The sequence below is a fragment of the Podarcis cretensis genome (assembly GCF_951804945.1).
Source record: "Podarcis cretensis genome assembly, chromosome: 14".
Taxonomy (NCBI): Eukaryota; Metazoa; Chordata; class Lepidosauria; order Squamata; family Lacertidae; genus Podarcis; species Podarcis cretensis.
Genome location: NC_137183.1, coordinates 8699012 through 8721111, shown reverse-complemented (window position 1 = coordinate 8721111; position 22100 = coordinate 8699012). Strand labels below are relative to the sequence as shown.

Here is a 22100-nt window from a genome sequence, read left to right as displayed (position 1 = left end):
AATGAACGAATTCTGATGCCCCACAAATAACCCAGAGATGCATTTTAAATAAAAGCACACATTCTACTCATGTGAAAATACGCTGATTTCTGGACTATCTGCGGAACAGATTTAGAAGGCAATTGGGCCAGATCTGGCCCTTGGGCCTTAGTTTGCCTACCCATGGTCTAACCTACCTTTCAGGGTTGTTGTGGGGGCAAAATGGAAAAGGGGGACCATTCACCCCACCTTGGGCTCCTTAGGGGAAAGGTGAGATAGAAATGCATTAATAAATACAATAAATAGGTGAGTACCCACTAGGCACCCCCACCGCTGCCCCCTGAATCAGACGACTGGACAGATTTTGGACAGCTGTGCATATTTGAATGCATGCACATTAGCTCCTAGGAATTCCAGGAGAGCGTTTTGTCTAGAATCCAGAGTCGTGCGGTTTGCCTGACTCATCTTGAAGTCATTGTCATCCCCTCTTGAATTTCTGCTTGTTCATGAACACTTCATTCTCTCACAGGAGGCAGTAAAGCCAGAATGTGTTAACAGGTTGGGAGATGATCTGTGAAACACACCCAGGCTGCACATGAGAATTAAAGATGAATCCCCCATATTGGCGGCGGGGGTGTGTGCTTGGCAGGGGAGGTGGGTGGAATATGAATGGAGAGAGGCATCACATTGCTAAACATCAGATTGCGTTCGTTGTCTGCTTCGTTAGTTATGCATAGCTTCCCTTTTTGCTTCTGCTGCCATTGGAACCATGGCTATGGGAGGTCACATGCACTGGGAAATATGGCTATATATTATTGTCGCTATATTATTATTGTTAGAATCATAGAATTCCTGAATTGGAAGGGATCCCAAGGTTCATCGAGGCCAAGCCCTGCATTGCAAGATTCACAGCTAAAAAATCTCTGGCAGGTAGCCATTCAAACTCTGTTTAAAAACATCCACCATCTTCTGAGGTAGCCCTTAGCCATTCTGGAACTTGGGCTTCTGGGAATTGCAGTCCAAAAACTTCTGAGTTCTCAAGCAAGAGTGGGGAACCCATTGCCTTTAAAATGTTGTTGGACTACCCCCTGGCCATTGGCTATACTGGGGCTGAAGACCAATAACACTTGGAGAGCTACAGGTTGCCCATCTCTGCTCTAGAACGTAGGGGATGTAAGGTCAGAATAAGCAGGGCAACTATGAGCTAAAAAGGGCATTAAACGTCCATGTGATGAAAGCAAAGAGGATGACTCCATCTTGGGTTGCATGGCCTCATGTGTTGCTTCCATCTCCTGCGCATGCATTTTCCGTCTCTTGGTACTTGTTTGGTAACCCTCTCCCCCTCCCTCCGCATTGGCCTCTCCTAGATCTTCCACATGACCTATGACCTGGCAAGCGCCGTGGTGCGGATCGTGAACTTGATCGGCATGATGCTGCTGCTGTGTCACTGGGACGGCTGCCTCCAGTTTCTGGTGCCAATGCTCCAGGACTTCCCTGACGACTGCTGGGTTTCACTGAATCGCATGGTGGTAAGTTGTCCGTGCCTGCCTGGGTTCCTCTAGGCTGCCTGGGAAGCACACTTTTGACTGGCAATGTAGCTCCTTCACTTGGGCTGTTGCATGCCTTGATCTCAGCTCGACTTGTTTTCAAGTCTTGGACCCTGCCTTTCAGTCACATGGTTCCCAAGGCAGCTTACAATGGGTTGCAGCAATACAAAAACAAAAGCGCTAACAACCACCCAGTGGTCCTTGTATCCTTGATGCTAAGTGCCCTCCTTCCTCTTGATTCTGCAATCCCAGGAAGTCCATCTCCAGGATTTGGAAGCCCATCAGACATGGCACTCTCAGCAAGCCCCCCCTAGTTTGAAGAAGTCAGCCATGCACACTTGAGAATTCTCTCAGGCTGCATCTCATCTTCTTGGACACTCTGTGCAAAGTGGAAACAACAACAACAACAATTGTAGCCTGTTCATCTGACTAGGTTGCCCCAGCCACTCTGAGCAACGTCCAGCATATATAAAAACATACTAAAACATTAAAACTTAAAAAGCTTCCCTATACAGGGCTGTCTTCAAATCTCCCCTAAAAGATATATAATTACTCATCTCCTTGACATCTGATGGGAGGGCATTCCACAAGGTGGGTGCCACTCTGCCTGGTTCCCTGTAGCTTTACTTCTTGCAGTGTGGGAACCACCAGAAGGCCCTTGGTGCTGAACGATGGGAGTGGAGATGCTCCTTCAGGTAAACTGGGCTGAGAGCTGGCCCTCCATCCTCAGGTCACCTGGCAACAGAAGCAGAGTTCTTTCTAGCAGCTGTGTCTTCTATGCCTTGGTAGGCTGGGCCAAACTGGTTTCCCCTTTTCCCTCGCCTCCTTCCTTGGATGAAAGGAGTCCCCCCGCCCCGTGTTTCTTGTTCCTCTGGTTGGTGGCAGAAACTGGGGTGCCCTCCCCCCAGGTTTAGACTCTCCTAAATTATTGCAGTAAAGGGGAATCCATTTATGCATTGTACATAGAAGTCCAACCCCACTGTGTCAAAGCCCAATCAAAATATGGGTTGAGTTGTTGGCATGCAGAGGCTGAGGTCAAGACCTCCCCCCCCCTTGCAATTGCTCACGTTCCCATAAGGACCTCTACCTTACACACACATGGAGAACCCTAACTTTAGAGCAGGGATGAGGAGCCTGTGGCCCTTCAGATGTTGTGGGACTACAACTCCCATCATCCCTGACCATTGGCCTTACTGGGGCTGGGGCTGACAGGAGTTGGAGTCTAATTGCACTGGGAGAACCACAGGTGCTTCCTCCCTGTTCTGGAGCATAAGGGAGGTAAAATAAGAATAACTAGGGCAAAAACTAACAAAGAAGGGTGATAAGTGTCCAAGTGATCAGAGCATTGGATACACACAGACACGCACACACAAAGAGGTTGAATCTAAATTTGTAATCTAAAAAAAGAATGGGCTAGATCAGGGCATGATCACAGCCTAAAAATACCTCCATGTTAGCTTATTGGAGGGAAGAGGCTATTTGGAGCTGCTGTAAATGGCAAGAGCCGTGGTTTTGAGAGTGAGAGAGAAGGGTTAGCAGCAGAAACGTTCCAAAGACACAATCCTGGGCTCTGTCTTTTCCCCCTGCATGTCAGGGCTGGCAGGGTGGGCATTGCCCAGGGAAAGGAGACCTTCTGAAATCAGGAAGCAGACATAGCTAAATTGAAAAAGGACTGTGGACCGGGGTGGGGTGGGGGGACAAGGAGAAGAAGACAGTGCCCACTGACTCAACTCCCAGCCTCTAAATTTCCACCAGAACCCGCAAACAGAGCCTACACATGTAGAACATGAACATGGGAAAGGAGGGGTGCTTTAGGGATGTATTTTGGCTTTAGTTTTTGTCACAATAGCAGCCAGAAATCTCTAAGGGGGGAAATGTACATATTCCCTTCCTCCTTTCCGCAGCTGATTCAATAGTAAGAGAACTGACGATGCAGGAACATCTTGCTGGTCCTTTGGCCAGGAGTGGGAACAGGTCTGAGGGTCAAATGTGGCCCCTCAGGTCTCTCTCTCTGGCCGTTGAGACTCTCAGTGGGCTGAGATTATAATAAAATCAACAAAAGCATAAACGAAAACACCAGTAAACAGTGGTTGGTTCAAAAGAAAAGAAAAATAACATTGCAAAGCAGGCGTGCCAACTCTAGGGGGTGGAGGTGTCATCAGCCCCCTCAATATTCCTTAGCAGGGGGCTCACCCCCCCAAAAAAAAAAAATATTGATGGGGCATAGGCGGCTGAATCACTAAGCTGAGCATGGCACAGCATCAAAGGCAGGCTCTCCTGAGCATGAGAGAGGAGGAGTCACAGCCATTGAAGCTACATGGCACTGGACAAGGCCTCCTCTTGGTGACACACGTGCAACATGTGTGTGACATCACAGGTACATGATGCATGTCATGCGCGCAACATCACACGTGCGACCCACCACCCCCAAAAAATATATTTGGCCCAAGACGGGACCTCTGTTGCAAAGGCCTGTCTAAGCAATGGAGTTTTCAGAAGACATTTGGAAGATAGCTGAGGAACAAGTAGATTATTCCTTTCCTGGTTAGGGATTTCCACAGGTCAGGACCCGCCACACGAAAGTCTCCGTCCCTAGTAAAGGCCAAAATTGAACTTCCTGGCTGTGGGGAACCACCAGAAGTGCCTCATCAGAGGATCTCGGCAATCCAGGTGGAGCATAAGGAATCAGCCACCCCTTAAGGCTCAAGTCGTTTTGGGCTTTGCGAATTAGTCAAAGCATCTCGAACCTGCATTTCTGCAGAAATTTTGTGGGAGTTTTCCTTCTCGAGCCAGTGCTGTTGGCAACATATTTATTCCCAAGCATCTGCAAATACCTTCCCTGTGTTCATGCCAAGAAGAGACACCGTTGATTACTCTAAAGCTCTTTTGCGGAGCAATGGAGGTTCAGTCGCTGCTGCTGCTGCTGCCGCCACCCTCCAGACACGATTAGAGGATTTGGAATGGTGTGTCTCTTCTCATACTCCCGAAACAGTGAGACCAGCCTCTAAAGGATATTAAGAAACGTTTGTAAGGCAAGCAGTTTAGAGAGAGGTTGATTATAGGGCCTGTTTGATGCTCCTTTGCATAGCCAAATGTGGGACTGTGGGCAAGGCATTATTGACAGTGTTGGTAATATGGAGAGACTTTAGCCCTATCTCCTGCGTTTATTACCCATTGGTAATTAATGCAGTGGGATGGAGGACTGCCCCCCCAATTCCTGTTCTTCACAGATAATGAATGCCTGAAGGGGGTTAGCTAGCGTCAAATGTGTTATGGGTTTACCCTGATGCATATATGCCTTTTGGCTGAAGGTTTTCCGCTGCGTTAAGCTAATATCAACCCAGTTTGCTCATCACAACTTAAAATCTATAGGGCATGTCGCAGAAGGGCTCACTGAATGGGGCAGAGCCATGACGCTATCTTCCTGGCAGATGGGTCAGTGTTGCTCACCAGGAAGGAGAGGCAGTGGGGAGATCAGCGCGGTGCAAACACAATGGCGGCAGCACTGCATTGGCTCTGCTCCTGTGCTGGCACTGTGCCAACCTGTGCTCCCCCCTCCACCTTCCCCCACTCTTGATAAGCCAAAAGGCTAGCCTGGCTGCTCCACTCCTTCCAGCAAGCCACTTCTGGCCTCTAGTCATTCATGGTGGGATTTTGTGCTAGGTAGAGACATGTTGCTTTGCTCATGTTCTTCCAGATTCAGGTATATTAGAGGGAAATATATTAGATATGCAAATGTTATTTTGGGGGAAAGCTACAAGATGCTGCAGGTGGGAGTGATCTTTTGTTACTTGCATGCTTTGTTACTTGCTCTGTGCAGGTAGAGTTTTGCTCTTGAACTATAGCTGTGAATTTGCCAAATAAGAAGTGATCTGAACTGGCAATTCAGAACGGCATCCACAGACCCTTCACGCTCCTTGAGGCCCCACTTACAGCAGTATCATACCACTTTAAACAGTAATGGCTTATACCCCCTGCTCAAAAAAATTATGGGAACTGTAGTTTCTTGCTAAGGATGCTGGGAGTTGTTAGGGGACCCCTATTCCCCTCACAGAACTACAATTCCCATAGGTTCCTGGGAAGAAGGATTGGTTATTACAGAACTATGAAAATTGCAGCTCTGGGAGGAAATGGGGTCCCTTAACAACTCTCAGTACCTTTACATTTACATTTCCAAGGATTCTTTGGGGGAAGCCACCACTGTTTAATGCAGGGGTTCTTAACTGTGGTCCATGAACTCTTGTGGAGTCTGCGAACTGAGCACAAGAAAGCAACTTTCCCAATACTGTACAATAAGTTAAGCTATGTGCAAAATTTTGTACATGTTTGTGTGAATTTTCCTGGTGTAGCTTTCATAAAAGAGATCTGTGACAACAAAAATTTAAGAGCCACCATTGTAAAGTGTTATAATAGTGCTTTAACTGTAAAGTACAGATGGGGTGATAATTTCTGGGGACCCTTTCAGCAGTCCAGTTACTAAGCCAGGGTGCACATACCTGAAGAGGCCGCAAACCGGGAAACACAGGTCATGCCACACATCCACATCCACTTTGACCTTGAGGTCCTTGCCCTGATGCTGTGGGTCACTGATGGGACTGTGGAGGAATTCTTGCATGGCACCATCCCTCTCCATTGGCCATGTTGCCTGGGGATGATGGGAGTTGTAGTCCAGAACATCTGGAAAGGGACCACATGGATTACCCCAGCTCTATGTGCAGACAGATGTTGAAGTCTCCCTCTTTTCATTCCAATGTGCTTACAGTGTGCTTTACGTGGCACAGTAGAAACGAGAGAGTGGAGATTTGAAGCAGCTGATGCTCTTGGGGCCAAAGGACAATAAATGCACATTGAGCATGGAGAATTCTTGAATGCAAGCAAATACTTGCCTGGCTCAACCTGATAAAAGGGGTTGCACGCCAAGGAGTTTCATTCTGGTCCTCAGATTCCCTAGGCTCTCAGTTTTCTTGTGCTCACAAGCAAGCCCTGACCAGTCCTGTCAGGCCCCTATGGATCCTAATTTTTGAGGGTGTTGATTATTTTAATATTTTTACAGATTAATTCATGGTTCTAGGGGGATGGGATAGGATGGGATGGAGATCTCTGCAGGGACAAGGGCTGTTTGAGAAAACACCAGCTTTTGAAGCAGATTCTCCAGGGAGTGCCATGATATTGACTTCCTGCAAAGAGCAGCCAGGGAGGCGGGACATCCTGTAGTTCAATGCTTTGCATTCAGGAGGTCCCAGCTTTGATCACCAGCACCTCCAAGTAGGGTTGGGAAAGATTCGCCATCAGAAACCCAGCATAGCTTCTGTCAACCAGACAGCACCAAGTTAGCTGGACCAGTGGTGTTCCTCTGTATAAGGCAGCTTACATTCCTAGTGCCAGGCCCTATCCAGCAGAAAACTCAGGGCTCACTGTTAGCTAGAAGCCAAATAGCATCTCTGTTTGCACAGCAGAAACAGAGAGGACTCAGCATCTCACACCAAACAGCTAATCCTTTGCAATATTATTTATTGATGGTTGCTTGTTAAGTTATCCTTCAGCAACCTGCACAGGAAGCTGCCTTTATAAGAGGTCAGACTGTTTCTGCATCTAACCTAATATTGCATGCTCTGACTGGTAGCAGCTCCCCAGGGTCTCATGTGACGCCAGGAATTGAATTTGAGACCCTCAGTATGCAAACCTGTGCTCTGCCATTAAGCCACAGTCCTTTCCTATCCTGGTTCAGATCCTAGGCACAGACTTCTGTTTCTGATATGATGAAACCCTTCCTCTCATTTTGGTGTCGTGAACTAGCTGCACATATTTCCAAAGTGGAGCAGATAGATTCAGAGTCTTCTATTGTTCTGTTTTTAATTCCTTACCCTCAAATTTTGCACAGAGCTCTGCACATACATTTACATCCAGCTTTAATTCTCCCTGTCCCCACCTCCTCCTGCACGCATACACACAACATTGCTCCTTCTGCATGGCATTTCATCAATGAGCCAGGACACAGAAGGTGTCTCAGTAAAATACTGCATAAAAATAATCCTAATGTAATTACGCCAAAAGAGCAGCCAAAGAACTGTCTACAGCATCTTTCCATTTCCTTCGATAGCCACTCAGATACATCTGAGAAGCCCTTGTGCAGGGCACGATGGCAGTAACAGTGCCTTGCATGTCAAGACCCTGAAACCACCGCCTCATTGAAGAATAACACACACAAGGACACAGATATTAGGTTAATGTTATTGGGCAAGTTTTGGCCACAACTTTATTGATTACAGAATGTGAGCGGTATTGGCTTAGGCATTGAATGGACCCGATTATATCTGACTCCTGCCCTATTGTGCAGGGAGTCCGGTAAGGGTAAACCACCAGAAGGGGGAGCCCCGTTGATGCAGACCAACTTGAGCTCCCCCTGGTGTTCCCGTCGGGGTCATGTCATCGCCCTAACCCCGCCCTGGGCTTCGGACAAGATCCACACCCCAGGATTCCTTTAATGGAATACCCTTAGGCTTGGAGGGGCAGGTGATGGCCACACCTCCCCTCCCCCCTCATAAGGTCAAACAATGTCTAACCGCCAACCTAACAAAGTTGTGAATTGCTACGAGGTAGGCGAAAACCAAATGGCCCATGCCATTTTGCCAAGTGGAAAATTTCCTACCAGGCCCTTCAACGGCGACCAACCAAGGTCCAGAGCAAGGCCAATGACTAAAACCTGCAAAATAGGGAGGGAGGGCGGGAGATTGAGGAAGCGAGCCAAGAGGAAGCCCTCCAGCTCGAGCCTCAGCTTAAATAGCCCCGGCCATGCCCCCACCAGCCAGCGGATTGGCTGGCCAGTCGCTGACGTGGCCGGGGTCCACTGCAACTCCTCCCCACGGTAAAGTAGAGCGGACTTGCTGGTGATGGCCAGCAACTGGCCTTCAAAGGCATGGCTCCCAGCCATGACGCCTGTGTTCTGCCTCCATGGATGGCTAAGGCAATGTACTGGGAATCACAAGTGGCCAGAGAGCTGTTGCACTCAGATCCTGCTTGCAGACATCTGGCTGGCTGCCGTGAGAACAGGGTGGGCCATTGGCCATTGACCCAACAGGCTCTTCTTCTGTTCTTCTTCAACCACGGAGTTAATGTAGAGCCATCACGACTGGCATTCATTGATAGATTTAGCACATCACCTGTGAATTTGGCCAATCTCTTTTTAAAGCCATTTCAAGTTGTTGGCCACCACTTCTTGCAGCAGTGAATTTCATGTATGCTATGTGAAGTTATTCCTTGTCCACCCTGAAACTCCCATTTTTCACTTTCATTGGGAAACTAGCGAAGTTCTATTATAAAGAGAGGGAGGAGAAAGATATTTCTTTTCAAAAAAAAGTGTTTTATCAACACACACGTACATACGTACACATCTGTAACGGCAGGTTGCCAATGAGCCGATATATCGGAAGGGTGCAGTTGGTTCTGTACATGCTCCAATTTCAGGATTTTTGGAAATTCCCCCTAGGAAAGAATAAAATGTGCTTTTGAAACAAACAAAAAGAGGAAGCTTACAGAATAAGGTAAACCCACAGAATATAATGATGGAAGGAGGGGAATCCATGTATCCCAAATTATTCTGATAACTATTGTTATCTTCATCTAATGTTCACTATTGTGACAGTTTGGTTAGTACTGCTGCTGCTTGTAAAACACCAAAACTTTTATAAGCTCCGTGCACATATTAAAAGATATATGCTTTGCAGGTTCACATTCTAATAAACAGAATTCAAAAGGAAGCTGCCTTATACCAAGTCAGACCATTAGGTCCATCTAGTTCAGTATTGTCTACTACATTGAGTTCAGTAGGTCCATTAGGTCCATCAGGTCCATCAGTAGGTCCATTAGGTCCATCTAGTTCAGTATTGTCTACTTCCAGCCCCCCCCTGGAGATGCCAGTGGGGACTGAACCTGAAATCTTCTGCATGCAAGGCAGATGATCTGCCCCTGAGCTATGGCCCTTTTCAGAATGGGGAATGGGGAGGGAAGAAAAAACAACAAAAGTAAGTAATGGAGCAGGTGCTTCTTCCCGGTGGTAGGATGTTCTTCCTGGAAAGCAGGGGGTCAGCCTCCCCAGGGGTCCTTAGTCCCCTGGCTAATGTCAAAGGCTAGAGTGTGCTTCTGTTTGATGCTACAGTCCTGGGGCAACTGTTTGCAGGTTTAGGTATATAGGGAGCGAGAGTATGTATGTATGTATGTATGTATGTATGTATGTATGTATTTATATATTGAATTTATATGCAGCCCTGTACCAAGAGGTCTAATACTGAGACTACGGAGTTTTTTAAGGACTTTGAATTTTGCAAACTCTGATACCTTACCTCTAAGACTAAAGTTCAGATGAGAATTTTAGCTATTCGCCAGCTTTCACGTTTCCCAAATGCAGTTCTTGGCTAAAAATCCATCCATCAAAATGTATTTGTAAGTGTGTACTTTGGGGGGGGGGGGCATGTGTTTAGAAACATACCTTTTGATACATATTTCAAAGCAGAATCTCAGGCTAATGCAGTGTCTCAGATTAATGCAGAAATGTGATGAAATGGACGCATGAGTAACACATCTAAATGTGACATGAGGTGGAAACAGAGTGATTTGTCCATTCATAGCAGAGCCCTGAGGAAATAAGAAGGACAGCCTTTCACCTCATTTACCTGATCGCCTAGAGGCTTTGCTTCCTGCCCAACCTTGGATATTAGTTTTATTTGAGCTTTGCTCCGTTGTGAGGAGTCTATTTTACTCGAGTCCATATTTTCCCCTTCTGGTGCTGTGCTGCAGACATCTTGATCCACTTGTTGTTGGACTCCAGGAGAGCCAGTCATGGAAGTTGTGTCCCAGAAGCCCCTGGAGAGCACCAGGTTAGCTCCCCCTGGTTTGAGGCTAGATGTTCACCATCTGGATGAAATGGTTGTAACCGAAGGATGGCCTGCCCTTCATCTGTTTGGCTGTCACACCAAACCGGGCAGCATCCCTAAATGACAATTCTGGGTATAGCCCAGGCCTGGCCAGTGGAGAATTGGTGAATTGGAACATCTAAATGGACAAACTGACACATCGCTGACAGGCTTCGGACAGCGACTGCAACACAAAGGAGGGCCTGACTGCTAACTGCCTTATAGCAGGAGTGAATGTAGCTGTAATAAAGATGTCAATAAGGATTTGAAACACCAACACTAGGGCCCTGCTATGGCAGGAAGCAGAAAACAGGGTGACCCAGCACCATAGAAAATGGCCTTCTATCAAGGCTTGGTATGGTCCACACCAGCCCTGCCTAACATGGGCTCCATCAGTGGAGGCTGGGCCATCAGGACAAATGGGTCCTGCCCCACCAGTCTCAGTACTGCCCACCTGCCTTCTTGCATGTAACCAGCCCAGAAGGTGGCTGGGGCTCTTAGCTTCCTTCTTCTTAGCCTCAGTGTTGCCCTTGTAGACCTCAGCAAGGTGGAGGATGGGGACACAAGTAACATTCGTTGGTTCTTTCTGCCATTGGCTCTGCTCCACCTACTGCTGGGATCTCTGCTTTCTGCTCTACCAGCCCCAATGGGAGTCAGCCGCCACTGCCTTCTGTACATTATCAGGCTACAATTCCCATCATCCCTGACCATTGCCATCTACTCTTGGCTTTTCTTTTCTTTCTGCAGCAGAGTTCTTTTTACAGAAAAGTTTCCCCGCATCTTTAACTTATTTACATCAACATCAGCAGCATTCCAGCTATCTCTTTGTGAAATCCCCATTACAGAAATAAACGCCATTGGCTTCTGTTTCTCAGAGCCTTTATTATTTACAAAACTTTACACTGGTCATTAATAAACAGAAAACAAAAGCAAATGAAGAAACAACAGTCTTTTCCTCTTTTTAGCCAGAGACCTAATGCTGACTCATCCACGTGCTCATTTACACTGACCCAGGCTTAGTTGATTGTGTGCCCTGATAAGAGCACCTGTTGCTGGGGAAATTTTCCGTTGCCTAGCAACTTGTTCAGGGCCCTTTACAAGTTTCTTCTAGAGCAGGGGTGACCAACTCCTAAGAGACTGCAATCTACTTACAGAATTAAAAACTGGCAGTGATCTACCCCCATTTTTGGGGGTGGGTGGGTTTGAGGTCAAAGTTGTTTTTTAGTAGGGGTACAGGGCAACTTTGATTAGCTTTTTTTTAGGGAGGAGGAAAGCCCTGTTTTTAAGGGTTTTGGGGGAGAAAGAGCCACTCACCAACAAATTGCTGGGAAACAAACAGCCTCACTGAGTAAACTTCATCTTCCATTCTGCAACAATGGAGGGGGATAGGGCTGGATTCGATTTTACGAACACTAAGGAAAGGGACCCAGTGATCGACCGCAATCTACCAAAACCTCCCAGGGATCTACCAGTAGATCATGATCGACCTGTTGGACATCCCTGTTCTAGAGTATTCCAACTTGGTCGTACCAGCAGAGGCTGATAAAAGTTGTAGTCAAAACCATCCGGAAGCCAACAGGTTGGGAGAAGCTGGTATAAGCCCCAGCTGGCAGCAGCTTCCCCAGGTTTCAGATAGTGCTGTCTCTCAGCCCTTCTCTAGCTGGGGATGTCAGGGACTTACTGTTCCACCAGCTACAGCCCTTGCCCTAGCTCCTCTGAGCAGCAGTGCCCAGTGCCAAGCAACTGCCCTGGGAAATGCAGCTTTGAGTCTCCTTCTTACCTCCTAACAGGAAGGGAAGGTTCCCCTTGGGAATCGTTGCCCTGGCGCCAAGCCAGAACTCACCCGCCACCTCTCCTACATAAAAGCAGCAGTACAGATGTGTCATAATGCTGCAGGAACAATCTGTTCATTAAAATAGGGATCTATTTTTGAAGTGCCATCAGCGCTCCACATCCACATTGTGGACGATGCACACAAAACAGAAGCCTTTTGCCACCTTTGCATGCAGCGCTGGTGCTGTGGCAGGAGTGCCGCGTGTAGACCAGGGAGACCTGAATTGAAATGCCTGCTCACAGACAAAGCTTTGCTGAGGGCACTTCTGGACTGTCAATGTTTTCCGGTGGGTTTCGATCGCATGCTGGCAAATCCAGGTTGCACAATGAACGTTGACTGGGGAGGTCTTGTGCAACAAACCTGCTCCCCCAATACATAAGACTTCTCAAGATAGGGAAAGAGGTGGGTAAAATCAGCTGGGAAGTGTGGGATAGCACTTGTTTTAATGCAAGGTCATCTAACCTCCCTGCAAGCAAATCGGAATGAACGCTCGATAAACAGGTCGTACGGGGTGACATTGGACCTGTTGCTATTTCTCAGTGTGGCCTCCCTGAAAGGCTCGTTGTGAGGTTAAAACGGGGATACCATGTGTGCTGCCTTCAGTTCAATGGAGGATAGGCCAGATTAAGAGTGTAATAGAAATAAACAGATGCACAAATAAAATCCAGTGAGGCTGGGTCACATAAGGATACAGTCCGTCCTTTTCAAGGATGCAGTTGCATGCAGCCATGGCTGAAGAGGAGATCGCCTCTGAACAGCCATCTGATGGGTGACTCTGAGTCATCTACATCAGGAGTGGGAAACCTCAGTCCCAGCTCTCAAATGTGGCCCTCTAAGCCTCTCAATGTGGCCCTCAGGATCAGTTCACACCTTCTCCTCAGCCACACGGTCTACTTGCCCTGCTACACACCCTCCTTGAGTTTCTTTTACCTGGATGTGATGTGTCCCTGAATTCTGATAATTTCTTTTGGTTGTCTGGGTGGAGAAAAGAGAGTTGCCAACAAGTGTGTGTGGAAACTAGCCTGGTGCACAGTGGTACAAATGACTTTTGTTGCTCCGCCCACATTTGCTTCTGGCCATGACCACAGCTGTCATGTGACCCCTGGAAGGTTGGCCAGGAGGGAAGGCAGTCCCCAAAGTTGAAAGGGTTCTCCATCTCTGTTCCACATGTCTGGGCTTAGGGGATGCAAGCAAAGAGGTCCGAGAACCTGACTCAACTTCCTCACACGTTTAAGTCTTGGTGCCTTTCTTTTCAAACACGCTCATTCTTACTGGATTTCTCCTTTGCTGCTGGTGGGTGGCCTGGAGAGAGCAGCCCTTCTCTGCCCAAAGGCACCAGGGCAGGGCCTGCTTTGCAAGGGATCTAGACTTGTGGCTTTCAGACCCCACCAGAATCTTAACTGCCCTTAGCTGTGCAATGGGATGGCCTGGTCTAAAGATGGCTCCATTCCAGCCCTTTTCTCTTTAGTAGGACACTTGGAGATGGGAACTGATAAGGGTTTCAGAGGTGGTAACCAAAGGATCCCAGTGGCATTGGAGAGCAAGCCTGGGTTTCTCCCCTATGCCATCCCCATTGTTAGCAAACTTAGCCTAGACAGGTTGGCGCCAAAGGACAGGTGTCTCTTTGTGAAGCTCTCGAGTTTGTGTGTGTGTGGCCCTTTTGTTGGGTTGCCCATTCAACGATTTGGAACAATGGTGCCTATCAGAACAGGCTGTTCACAGGGTAACTCAACACCAGCACTTGATCTGTTTGCTGTCCTCCCTGAATGGCACTTGCCATTCTCCAAGGGACCAAACCTTGCTTGAACCTGACTGATGTTGCAAGGTGACACGATGGCACGGCCAATGGCTGGGGTGACATCTCGGTAACTTTCCACTGATGCCAGAGAGAAAGAGGAGGCCTCAGGGGGCACAGAGCCATGGATCCTGCCATTCCATCCTGCTCCGTTTTGATTTGAGAAGCAAATTCTTAGGACCCACGTACCTACTGGATCGCCTCTCCTGGTATGTCCTGCAGAGGACCTTAAGGTCCACAAATGACAACATTTTGGAGGTCCCAAGTCGCAAGGTGGTTAGATTGGTCTCAACTAGGGCCAGGGCCTTTTCAGTACTGGCCCCGACTTGGTGGAATGCTCTGTCACAAGAGACCAGGGCCCTGCGGGACTTGACATCTTTCCACAGGGCCTGCAAGATGGAGGTGTTCTGCCTGGCCTTTGGTTTGGACTCATTCTGACCCTTATGTTTGTTTCCCTCCCCTTATGGTTTTGATCTATGGGCTACTTTTAAAATGAGGCTGCATATTAAATTGCATTTTAACCTGTATTTTAAATTGGTTCTCCCCCCCCCCTTTTATGTTTTTACTGTAATTTTACTGGTGGTAGCCGCCCTGAGCCCGGCTCTGGCCGGGGAGGGTGGGGTATAAATAAAAATTATTATTATTATTATTATTATTATTATTATTATTATTACATGGCACAGGAGCACTTCCCACAATGCTAAGAGCTGCAGTGGGGAGAAAAGGGCCCAAGTCTTCAGTTGGGCTTAGCAGCTCATGAGAACATCAGGAGAGGCTTGCAGGATCAGGCCAGTGGGCCATCAACTCCAGCATCCTGTTCTCACAGGGGCCAACCAAATTCCCATGGAATCACGCAAGCTAGACCTGAGCACTGTGCCCTTCTTCAGCTTCCAGCAACTGGCTTTCAGAAGCTTTGCCATCAGGATTAGTACTCACTGATGGTCTTCTCCCTCATGAATTTATAGGTCCTGTAGGTTCATTTCCCCATCGGCTAGGGGTAGTAAACATAGTGCCCACTAACTTTGGGAAGTCCCGGCCCCCTTAAATATTTTATGGGGGGGACAAAGGGACCTCGACCCCTAGGAGTTGACTCCTATGATCCATGTGATTCCTCCAGGAAGCCCTGCCTTCACTCTTAGTTGCCCCCAGTGATGTGGTTACATGGCTGGATTTGAATACAGAACATATCTTTTTGCTACATAATCCCTGACCGGATGCTCACCAATGTGACTGACTAAACCAGAATGAAGAAGTAGGAGGGGGGGTTGGGGGGGTAATGCTGAAACTATTGCACACAAATGGAACAATAGCGGCAAACAGATTTTTTTAAAAAATAAAATAAAATACTTAAGCAAGTGTTTCTGGGGAGACAGTCTTTATCCTGCCAAAATTTCTGTTTCTGACCCTGCAATTGAAATTTGAGAATATTCGGCACACTCCTAGGAATTGTGCTTATTCAAGGAGCGTTTTAAAGGTGGGCTGGTGATTGCAATGTACTCTTAAAAGAAGGTATTGCTAGTTGTAAAAGCCAGCAACTGATTGTTTTAAGAACCCCTAGTTGGCCGGGTTTCAAGCTCTGGTGTGATTACCACATTTTATCTGCTGCATACTTATCTCTGTATCAGGGGTGCCATTCCGTGTTTCAGAAGGGGAGATTGATTCATTGATCATTATTTTATCAGGTGAATTAATTAGGAATACAAAAGCAGAACAGGGAGACCAGCATAATCAACGACCACACCCTTTCGTCATTCTCATTATGTGGGGTGTGAAAGGTGGTTAAACACAGGGGAAGGTTTAAAAAGTCTACATTTTATGGGTTTCAGGGGAAATATCCCATCATGAGATGTGAGGGGGTGCAGATGATACTGTTAGAAAGTGCTGGAAGTTTAGCAAATGCCCTTTGCTGAATGAGAAGGTGTGCTCATGTTTTCATGAGGCTGTTTGAATGAAAGCAACACTATTTAATGCAGGGAAGTCTTCTGGAAGAGGCACCTACCTGTTTTGGAAAGGCATGTTGACAGAGTGCAATAGATTTTGCAATAGGCTGTGTAAAACGGCGTGAAATGGATTTTGCAAACAGATGGTTCAGAACAGTGTGCAATAGATGTTGTAAAATAGCACGAAATGGATTTTGCAATCAGTGGTGTAACATCTGCACAGTAAATTTGGCAACGGGCGGTATAAAATAGGGTGCGAAAGATTCCTGGCACATGGTCAAGCTGCATGTCATTGGATCATCTGTGTGCATATATGTCTGCATAATTGTCTGTGGGGGAATATTTGTTTGTGCCTATCTTCTGTGTAAAAGCCTGCCCTTTTTAGGATGTAAAAAGTGCTCCTCATCTCCAAATACTGCTCTGTTTCCAAAGGGGGGATTTTCTTCATGACCAGTTCCTGATTTGAGCAGGTCCTCTCTCTGTGGACCCTGGTGAGCTCACTTGCCTGCAAAGGCAGAATTCCAAGCAGCGCTGCTTGATGGCGTCTGCACACTCTTTTATTTTCACACAATGGCCCCAAAGCAATTCTAGGTCAGGTGCGCTGTGGGGAAATTAAAGGGGTGGACAGATCCAGCCACGTCTCACTGCTTGGAGTGCCAGGCCAGGATTCTGCCAGGTGCAGGGGCCCTGGCAGTTCCCCAAAGGTTCGACTTCCAAAATGTTCAGAAACCAAGGCATGGCTTCTGATTGGCTGCAGGAAGCTCCAAAGAACGTTTGGGTTCCAAAGAACGTTCGCAAACCAGAACACTCACTTCTGGGTTTGCGGTGCTTGGGAGCCAAAACGTTCAATTCGCAAGGTCTTTGGGATCCAGTGTACAACTGTACGTGCAGATCTGTTTTGCAAAGTCATCGCAGGCTTTGTCCTCCTCGTGTCTTGTAACTCTTGTCTGTCTGTCTCTTTAGAATGACTCCTGGGGGAAGCAATATTCCTATGCGCTGTTCAAGGCTATGAGCCACATGCTGTGTATCGGCTATGGGCAGCAAGCCCCAGTAGGCATGTCCGACGTATGGCTCACTATGCTGAGCATGATTGTCGGGGCCACCTGCTATGCCATGTTCATCGGCCACGCCACAGCCCTCATCCAGTCTTTGGACTCCTCGCGTCGGCAGTATCAGGAGAAGGTAAGCTACTCTGCCTTGTGGACAGTTGCAGTGTGTGTGTGTGTGTGTGTGTGTTCAAACAGCCAGCATTACCCTACAAGTGAAGGAGCATTTGATCGAGTTAGTTAAGGGTGCTGGGAATTGTTCTGTGATGGGTCAACTACAGTTCCCAGGATTCTTTGGGGGGAGTCATGTGCTTTAATTGTGCTTTACATGTAAGGTGTGTACACCCCCTTGGATACTAAGAACCTCTTTGTCATGTGCAATCAGCAGAATTTGGTTGTGTACAAGCAAGAAGACCCATGAAAACCATACAGATGCATGCAGAAAAGCAGAATCATTATGCCAGCTCCCGTTCATATAAATTACACTAGCAAATTAGCCATTCCACTCTGATGGCTATTTGGGGGGATATTGGTGGTATTTGGAGTGTCCTGGGAAGGGCATTGGTGCACACATTTTTCGGGGGGTGGGGTGGATACAACACGTTTTTTGTGCCTGTATTTTGTCTATGTGCCTCTGCTTTTTGGCTAAGATTGCTTCATGCCACGATGTGTTGTTGAACAGGCACATTTTTAGGTCAGTCTGTCGGGTTTGTTGTGATTTCCCATTTTGGGGGACTGTGAGTTGGGGTGGGGGCTCTTTGTAGTTTGGTATAACTGGGCACTCTGTGACTGATTGATTTTTCCCCTCTCACATATTCTGGGGAGGGACCTTTGTGCCATGGTGCTCTGCATGCAGGTCTCAGCTTCAGCCCCTGGTATCTCCAGCTCAACAGGATCGGGTAGCAATTGATGGGAAAAACCTCTCTCAGCCAGAGGCCCCTAAGAGCTACTGCCGATCAGAGTAGGCATAATAATCTCTCTCTCTGTGGATTGCAGCTTCCTACATTCCCTATGCACCACCTACCAAGGTCCAAAATTATTATCTGCTGTTTAGTGGTTCATGCTTCCTTGTTCTCTGATAGGCTTTAAAAATAAAACTTGGTTGGCTCATAATTTGTATCGATGAATAGCAGAGTTCAAAAGCTTAGAAGCTGGAGCTGCCTGGAGTTCCCCACCACCCATTTGGTCTCATTCAGACATTGCTAGGTAAAGGTAAAGGGACCCCTGACCATTAGGTCCAGTTGTGGCCGACTCTGGGGTTGCGACGCTCATCTTGCTTTATTGGCCGAGGGAGCTGGCGTATAGCTTTCGGGTCATGTGGCTAGCATGACTAAGCCGCTTCTGGCGAACCAGAGCAGCGCATGGAAACACCGTTTAGCTTCCTGCTGGAGCGGTACCTATCTATCTACTTGCACTTTGACGTGCTTTCGAACTGCTATAGGTTGTCAGGAGCAAGGACCGAGCAACGGGAGCTCACCCTGTCATGGGGATTTGAACCGCGACCTCCTGATCAGCAAGTCCTAGGCTCTGTGGTTTAACCCACAGCGCCACCCACGTCCCTTCAAACATCACTAAAAGGTAAAGGTAAAGGTACCCCTGCCCGTACGGGCCAGTCTTGACAGACTCTGGGGTTGTGCGCCCATCTCACTCAAGAGGCCAGGGGCCAGCGCTGTCCGGAGACACTTCCGGGTCACGTGGCCAGCGTGACATCGCTGCTCTGGCGAGCCAGAGCCGCACACGGAAACGCCGTTTACCTTCCCGCTGGTAAGCGGTCCCTATTTATCTACTTGCACCCGGAGGTGCTTTCGAACTGCTAGGTTGGCAGGCGCTGGGACCGAGCAGCGGGAGCGCACCCCGCCGCAGGGATTCGAACCGCCGACCTTTCGATCGGCAAGTCCTAGGCACTGAGGCTTTAACCCACAGCGCCACCTGCGTCCCAAACATCACTAGCATTGCCTAAAATGAAAGATAATCACACAGGAGTCTGTCAGAAGTGGTAGCTCGGTGACATCTAGAGGGCCAAGGATTCCCCATGCCTGCATTAGAGGAAGGCACCAGGAAAGATTCTGGGCCCAAGGGGTGCTTCCCCATCTGTCCCACTGAACATCTTGGGGGACGAGACTGGCTAAGTGTGCCGTTTTCCAACACATTTACCACCTTCCCCCCCAGTGTGTTACTTCAGATCTGCGGGCAGAAACATGTCTTTTTAATTTTTGTTTTGCACCTGGAAGTAGTGATAAGTGGATAGAAATAATTGACGATGGCAAGGACAGAAGCCAAATGTTTCTCTGTGTGTGACAAGAGACAGGGATGCATATATATATATTTTTAGTAGAACGTGCTGGATCCAGGAGTGGAAGGGAAATTGCTGCTGGTGCTGTTCTACAAATGCTTGCACAAGAGAGGCCATGGTGCCATAGCCAGTGGAGGCTGCTCCATTAGGGTGGGTGAGGTGCTTCTCTACCAACCTCGGTCTGCACTCAGCCAGCTGCCACCTACCTGCCTGCCTGCCTTCTTACTTATTTTCATCCCGCTCAGGGGTAGCCCTGCCTACCTGCCAGCCAGCTTCCTCTTCAGTCTCAGTGTTGTCCCTTGCAGAACTAGGCAAGTGAGATGAAGATGGGGGCAAAACCAAAACGAGTTGGCTCCACCTGTCACTGCCTCCTGCTCCACCTGTTTGCGATGTTGTTTTTTCGCATCGGTACAAGTGGTAGTGCAGTGTGTTTTCTGGAGGAAAAATGTTGCAGGTACAGCGAGAGAACATTCTGAATACGGTGCAGGAGAAACACAAGGAGAAGATAGTGGTCTGACGGTTTACCAAAGATTAAGCCCATGTAGTCCAGCAGCCTGTTCTCACAGAGGCCAACCAGTTGCCTGATCTAGGAAACCAGCAAGCTGGACCTGTGAGCAATAGCACTGTCTCATCCTGCTGTTTCCAGCAACTGGTATTCAGAAATGCTGTGCCGTCATGGCCAGTAGCCACTGGTAGCTTCTCCTCCATGAATTTGTCAAACTCTCTTTTAAAGCCATCCAAGTTGGTGGCCATGATTGCCCCTTGTAGAAGTCCATAGTCTAACTGTGTGTTGTGTGAAGTCCTTTCTTTTCTCTGTCCTGAATCTTCCAACATTCAATTTAGTTAGATGTCCCTGGGTCCTAGTGTTATGAGAGAGGGAGAAAAGCTAGTATCTAACTGCTTTCTCCATAGAGGGTCCCCAGCACAATGTACACCATTTTGCAAGGCAAAATTATGTCCAATTCTTTGGGCTTCCGAGTTGCTAGGGCAAACTTAGCAAGTGTGTGTATCAAATATCCCCCTCAGATACCAAATCTTCCTTCATTATTACGATTTTCTTTTTCTGCATTGATTTATTATAATAAACCGGGCACTGCCTTTCAACCATAGTTGCAGTTCAAGATGGCTTAGCAAAATTTCATTAAAAAACATTAAAACTATATGAATAGAACTGGAAGACATGCCCATCAATAATGACAATAAGAGCAGCAGTTGAAAAGTCAGCGGCAGATGAACTAACCAAACAAATCAACTTCCCCACTGAAATTTCATGAAAACAGGACAGGCTTTTCCTAGGATCACAGAAAAAGGCCTCTCTTCAGTAGTCATGCATTTTACCTCTGCAGGTGATGGTGCCTGAAGTGTTGTGTCAGATGATCATCTCAGTTTACACAGGAGCAAGAGAACCTTCAGTTGCTCTGGTTCCAGCCAGTTTAGGTCTTTTTGAAGATCAGAAGCAGCACTTTGCATTATGCCTGGAACCAAAGTGGGAGAGACTCTTACTTATTTTATTTATTCGTTTCATAAAATGCATGCACCGCCTGATTGTAGAAAACCTCAAAGTGGTTTACAAAATGACTAAAACAATACAGTGGTACCTCGGGTTACATACGCTTCAGGTTACAGACTCCGCTAACCCAGAAATAGTGCTTCAGGTTAAGAACTTTGCTTCAGGATGAGAACAGAAATTGTGCTCTGGCGGCGCGGCAGCAGCGGGAGGCCCCATTAGCTAAAGTGGTGCTTCAGGTTAAGAACAGTTTCAGGTTAAGTACGGACCTCCGGAACGAATTAAGTACTTAACCCGAGGTACCACTGTACAATTAGCAGGGTAATAAGGCTGCTTCCAGATTATCTGTTTAGTGAGCATCTGGTCATGATTTGCTTACAAAACGTTCCGATTTGTTCTGATGGACCGTCTAGAGGGGCTGGGAGCTGGGGGCACTGTTATACAGTGGTTTCGCTCCTTCCTCCTGGGCCGTGTTCAGAAAGTGGTGGTGGGGGATGAGTGTTCAGAACCCTGGACCCTCACTTGTGGGGTGCCTCAGGGTTCCGTCCTCTCCCCCATGCTTTTTAACATCTATATGAAGCCGCTGGGAGAGATCAACAGGGGGTTTGGACTGGGTGTTCATCAATATGCAGATGATACCCAGCTCTACCTCTCTTTCAAATCAGAACCAGTGAAGGCGGTGAAGGTCCTGTGTGAGTGCCTGGAGGCGGTTGGAGGATGGATGGCGGCTAATGGATTGAGGTTGAATCCTGACAAGACAGAAGTACTGTTTTTGGGGGACAGGGGGCGGGCTGGTGTGGAGGACTCCCTGGTCCTGAATAGGGTAACTGTGCCCCTGAAGGACCAGGTGCGCAGCCTGGGAGTCATTTTGGACTCACAGCTGTCCATGGAGGCGCAGGTCAATTCTGTATCCAGGGCAGCTGTCTACCAACTCCACCTGGTACGCAGGCTGAGAGCCTACCTGCCTGCGGACTGTCTCGCCAGAGTGGTGCATGCTCTAGTTATCTCCCGCTTGGACTACTGTAATGCGCTCTACGTGGGGCTACCTTTGAAGGTGTCTCGGAAACTACAACTAATCCAGAATGCGGCAGCTAGACTGGTGACTGGGGGCGGCCGCCGAGACCACATAACACCGGTCTTGAAAGACCTACATTGGCTCCCAGTACGTTTCCGAGCACAATTCAAAGTGCTGGTGTTGACCTTTAAAGCCCTAAACGGCCTCGGCCCAGTATACCTGAAGGAGCGTCTCC

At 47.9% G+C, this 22100-nt stretch overlaps 1 protein-coding gene across 2 annotated transcripts in view; it reads left to right on the top strand.

Annotated features, from left to right (window-relative positions):
* Positions 1–22100, top strand: part of HCN4 (hyperpolarization activated cyclic nucleotide gated potassium channel 4) — a 136293-nt gene that overhangs the window by 84408 nt on the left and 29785 nt on the right. Inside the window, exons 3-4 of one of the 2 annotated variants that reach the window (XM_079953171.1) lie at positions 1347–1508; positions 16968–17186. In XM_079953171.1, the coding sequence (XP_079809297.1) occupies positions 1347–1508; positions 16968–17186 (381 nt within the window). The remainder of the gene's footprint in view (positions 1–1346; positions 1509–16967; positions 17187–22100) is intronic. The other variant, XM_079953172.1, reaches the window with a different exon arrangement.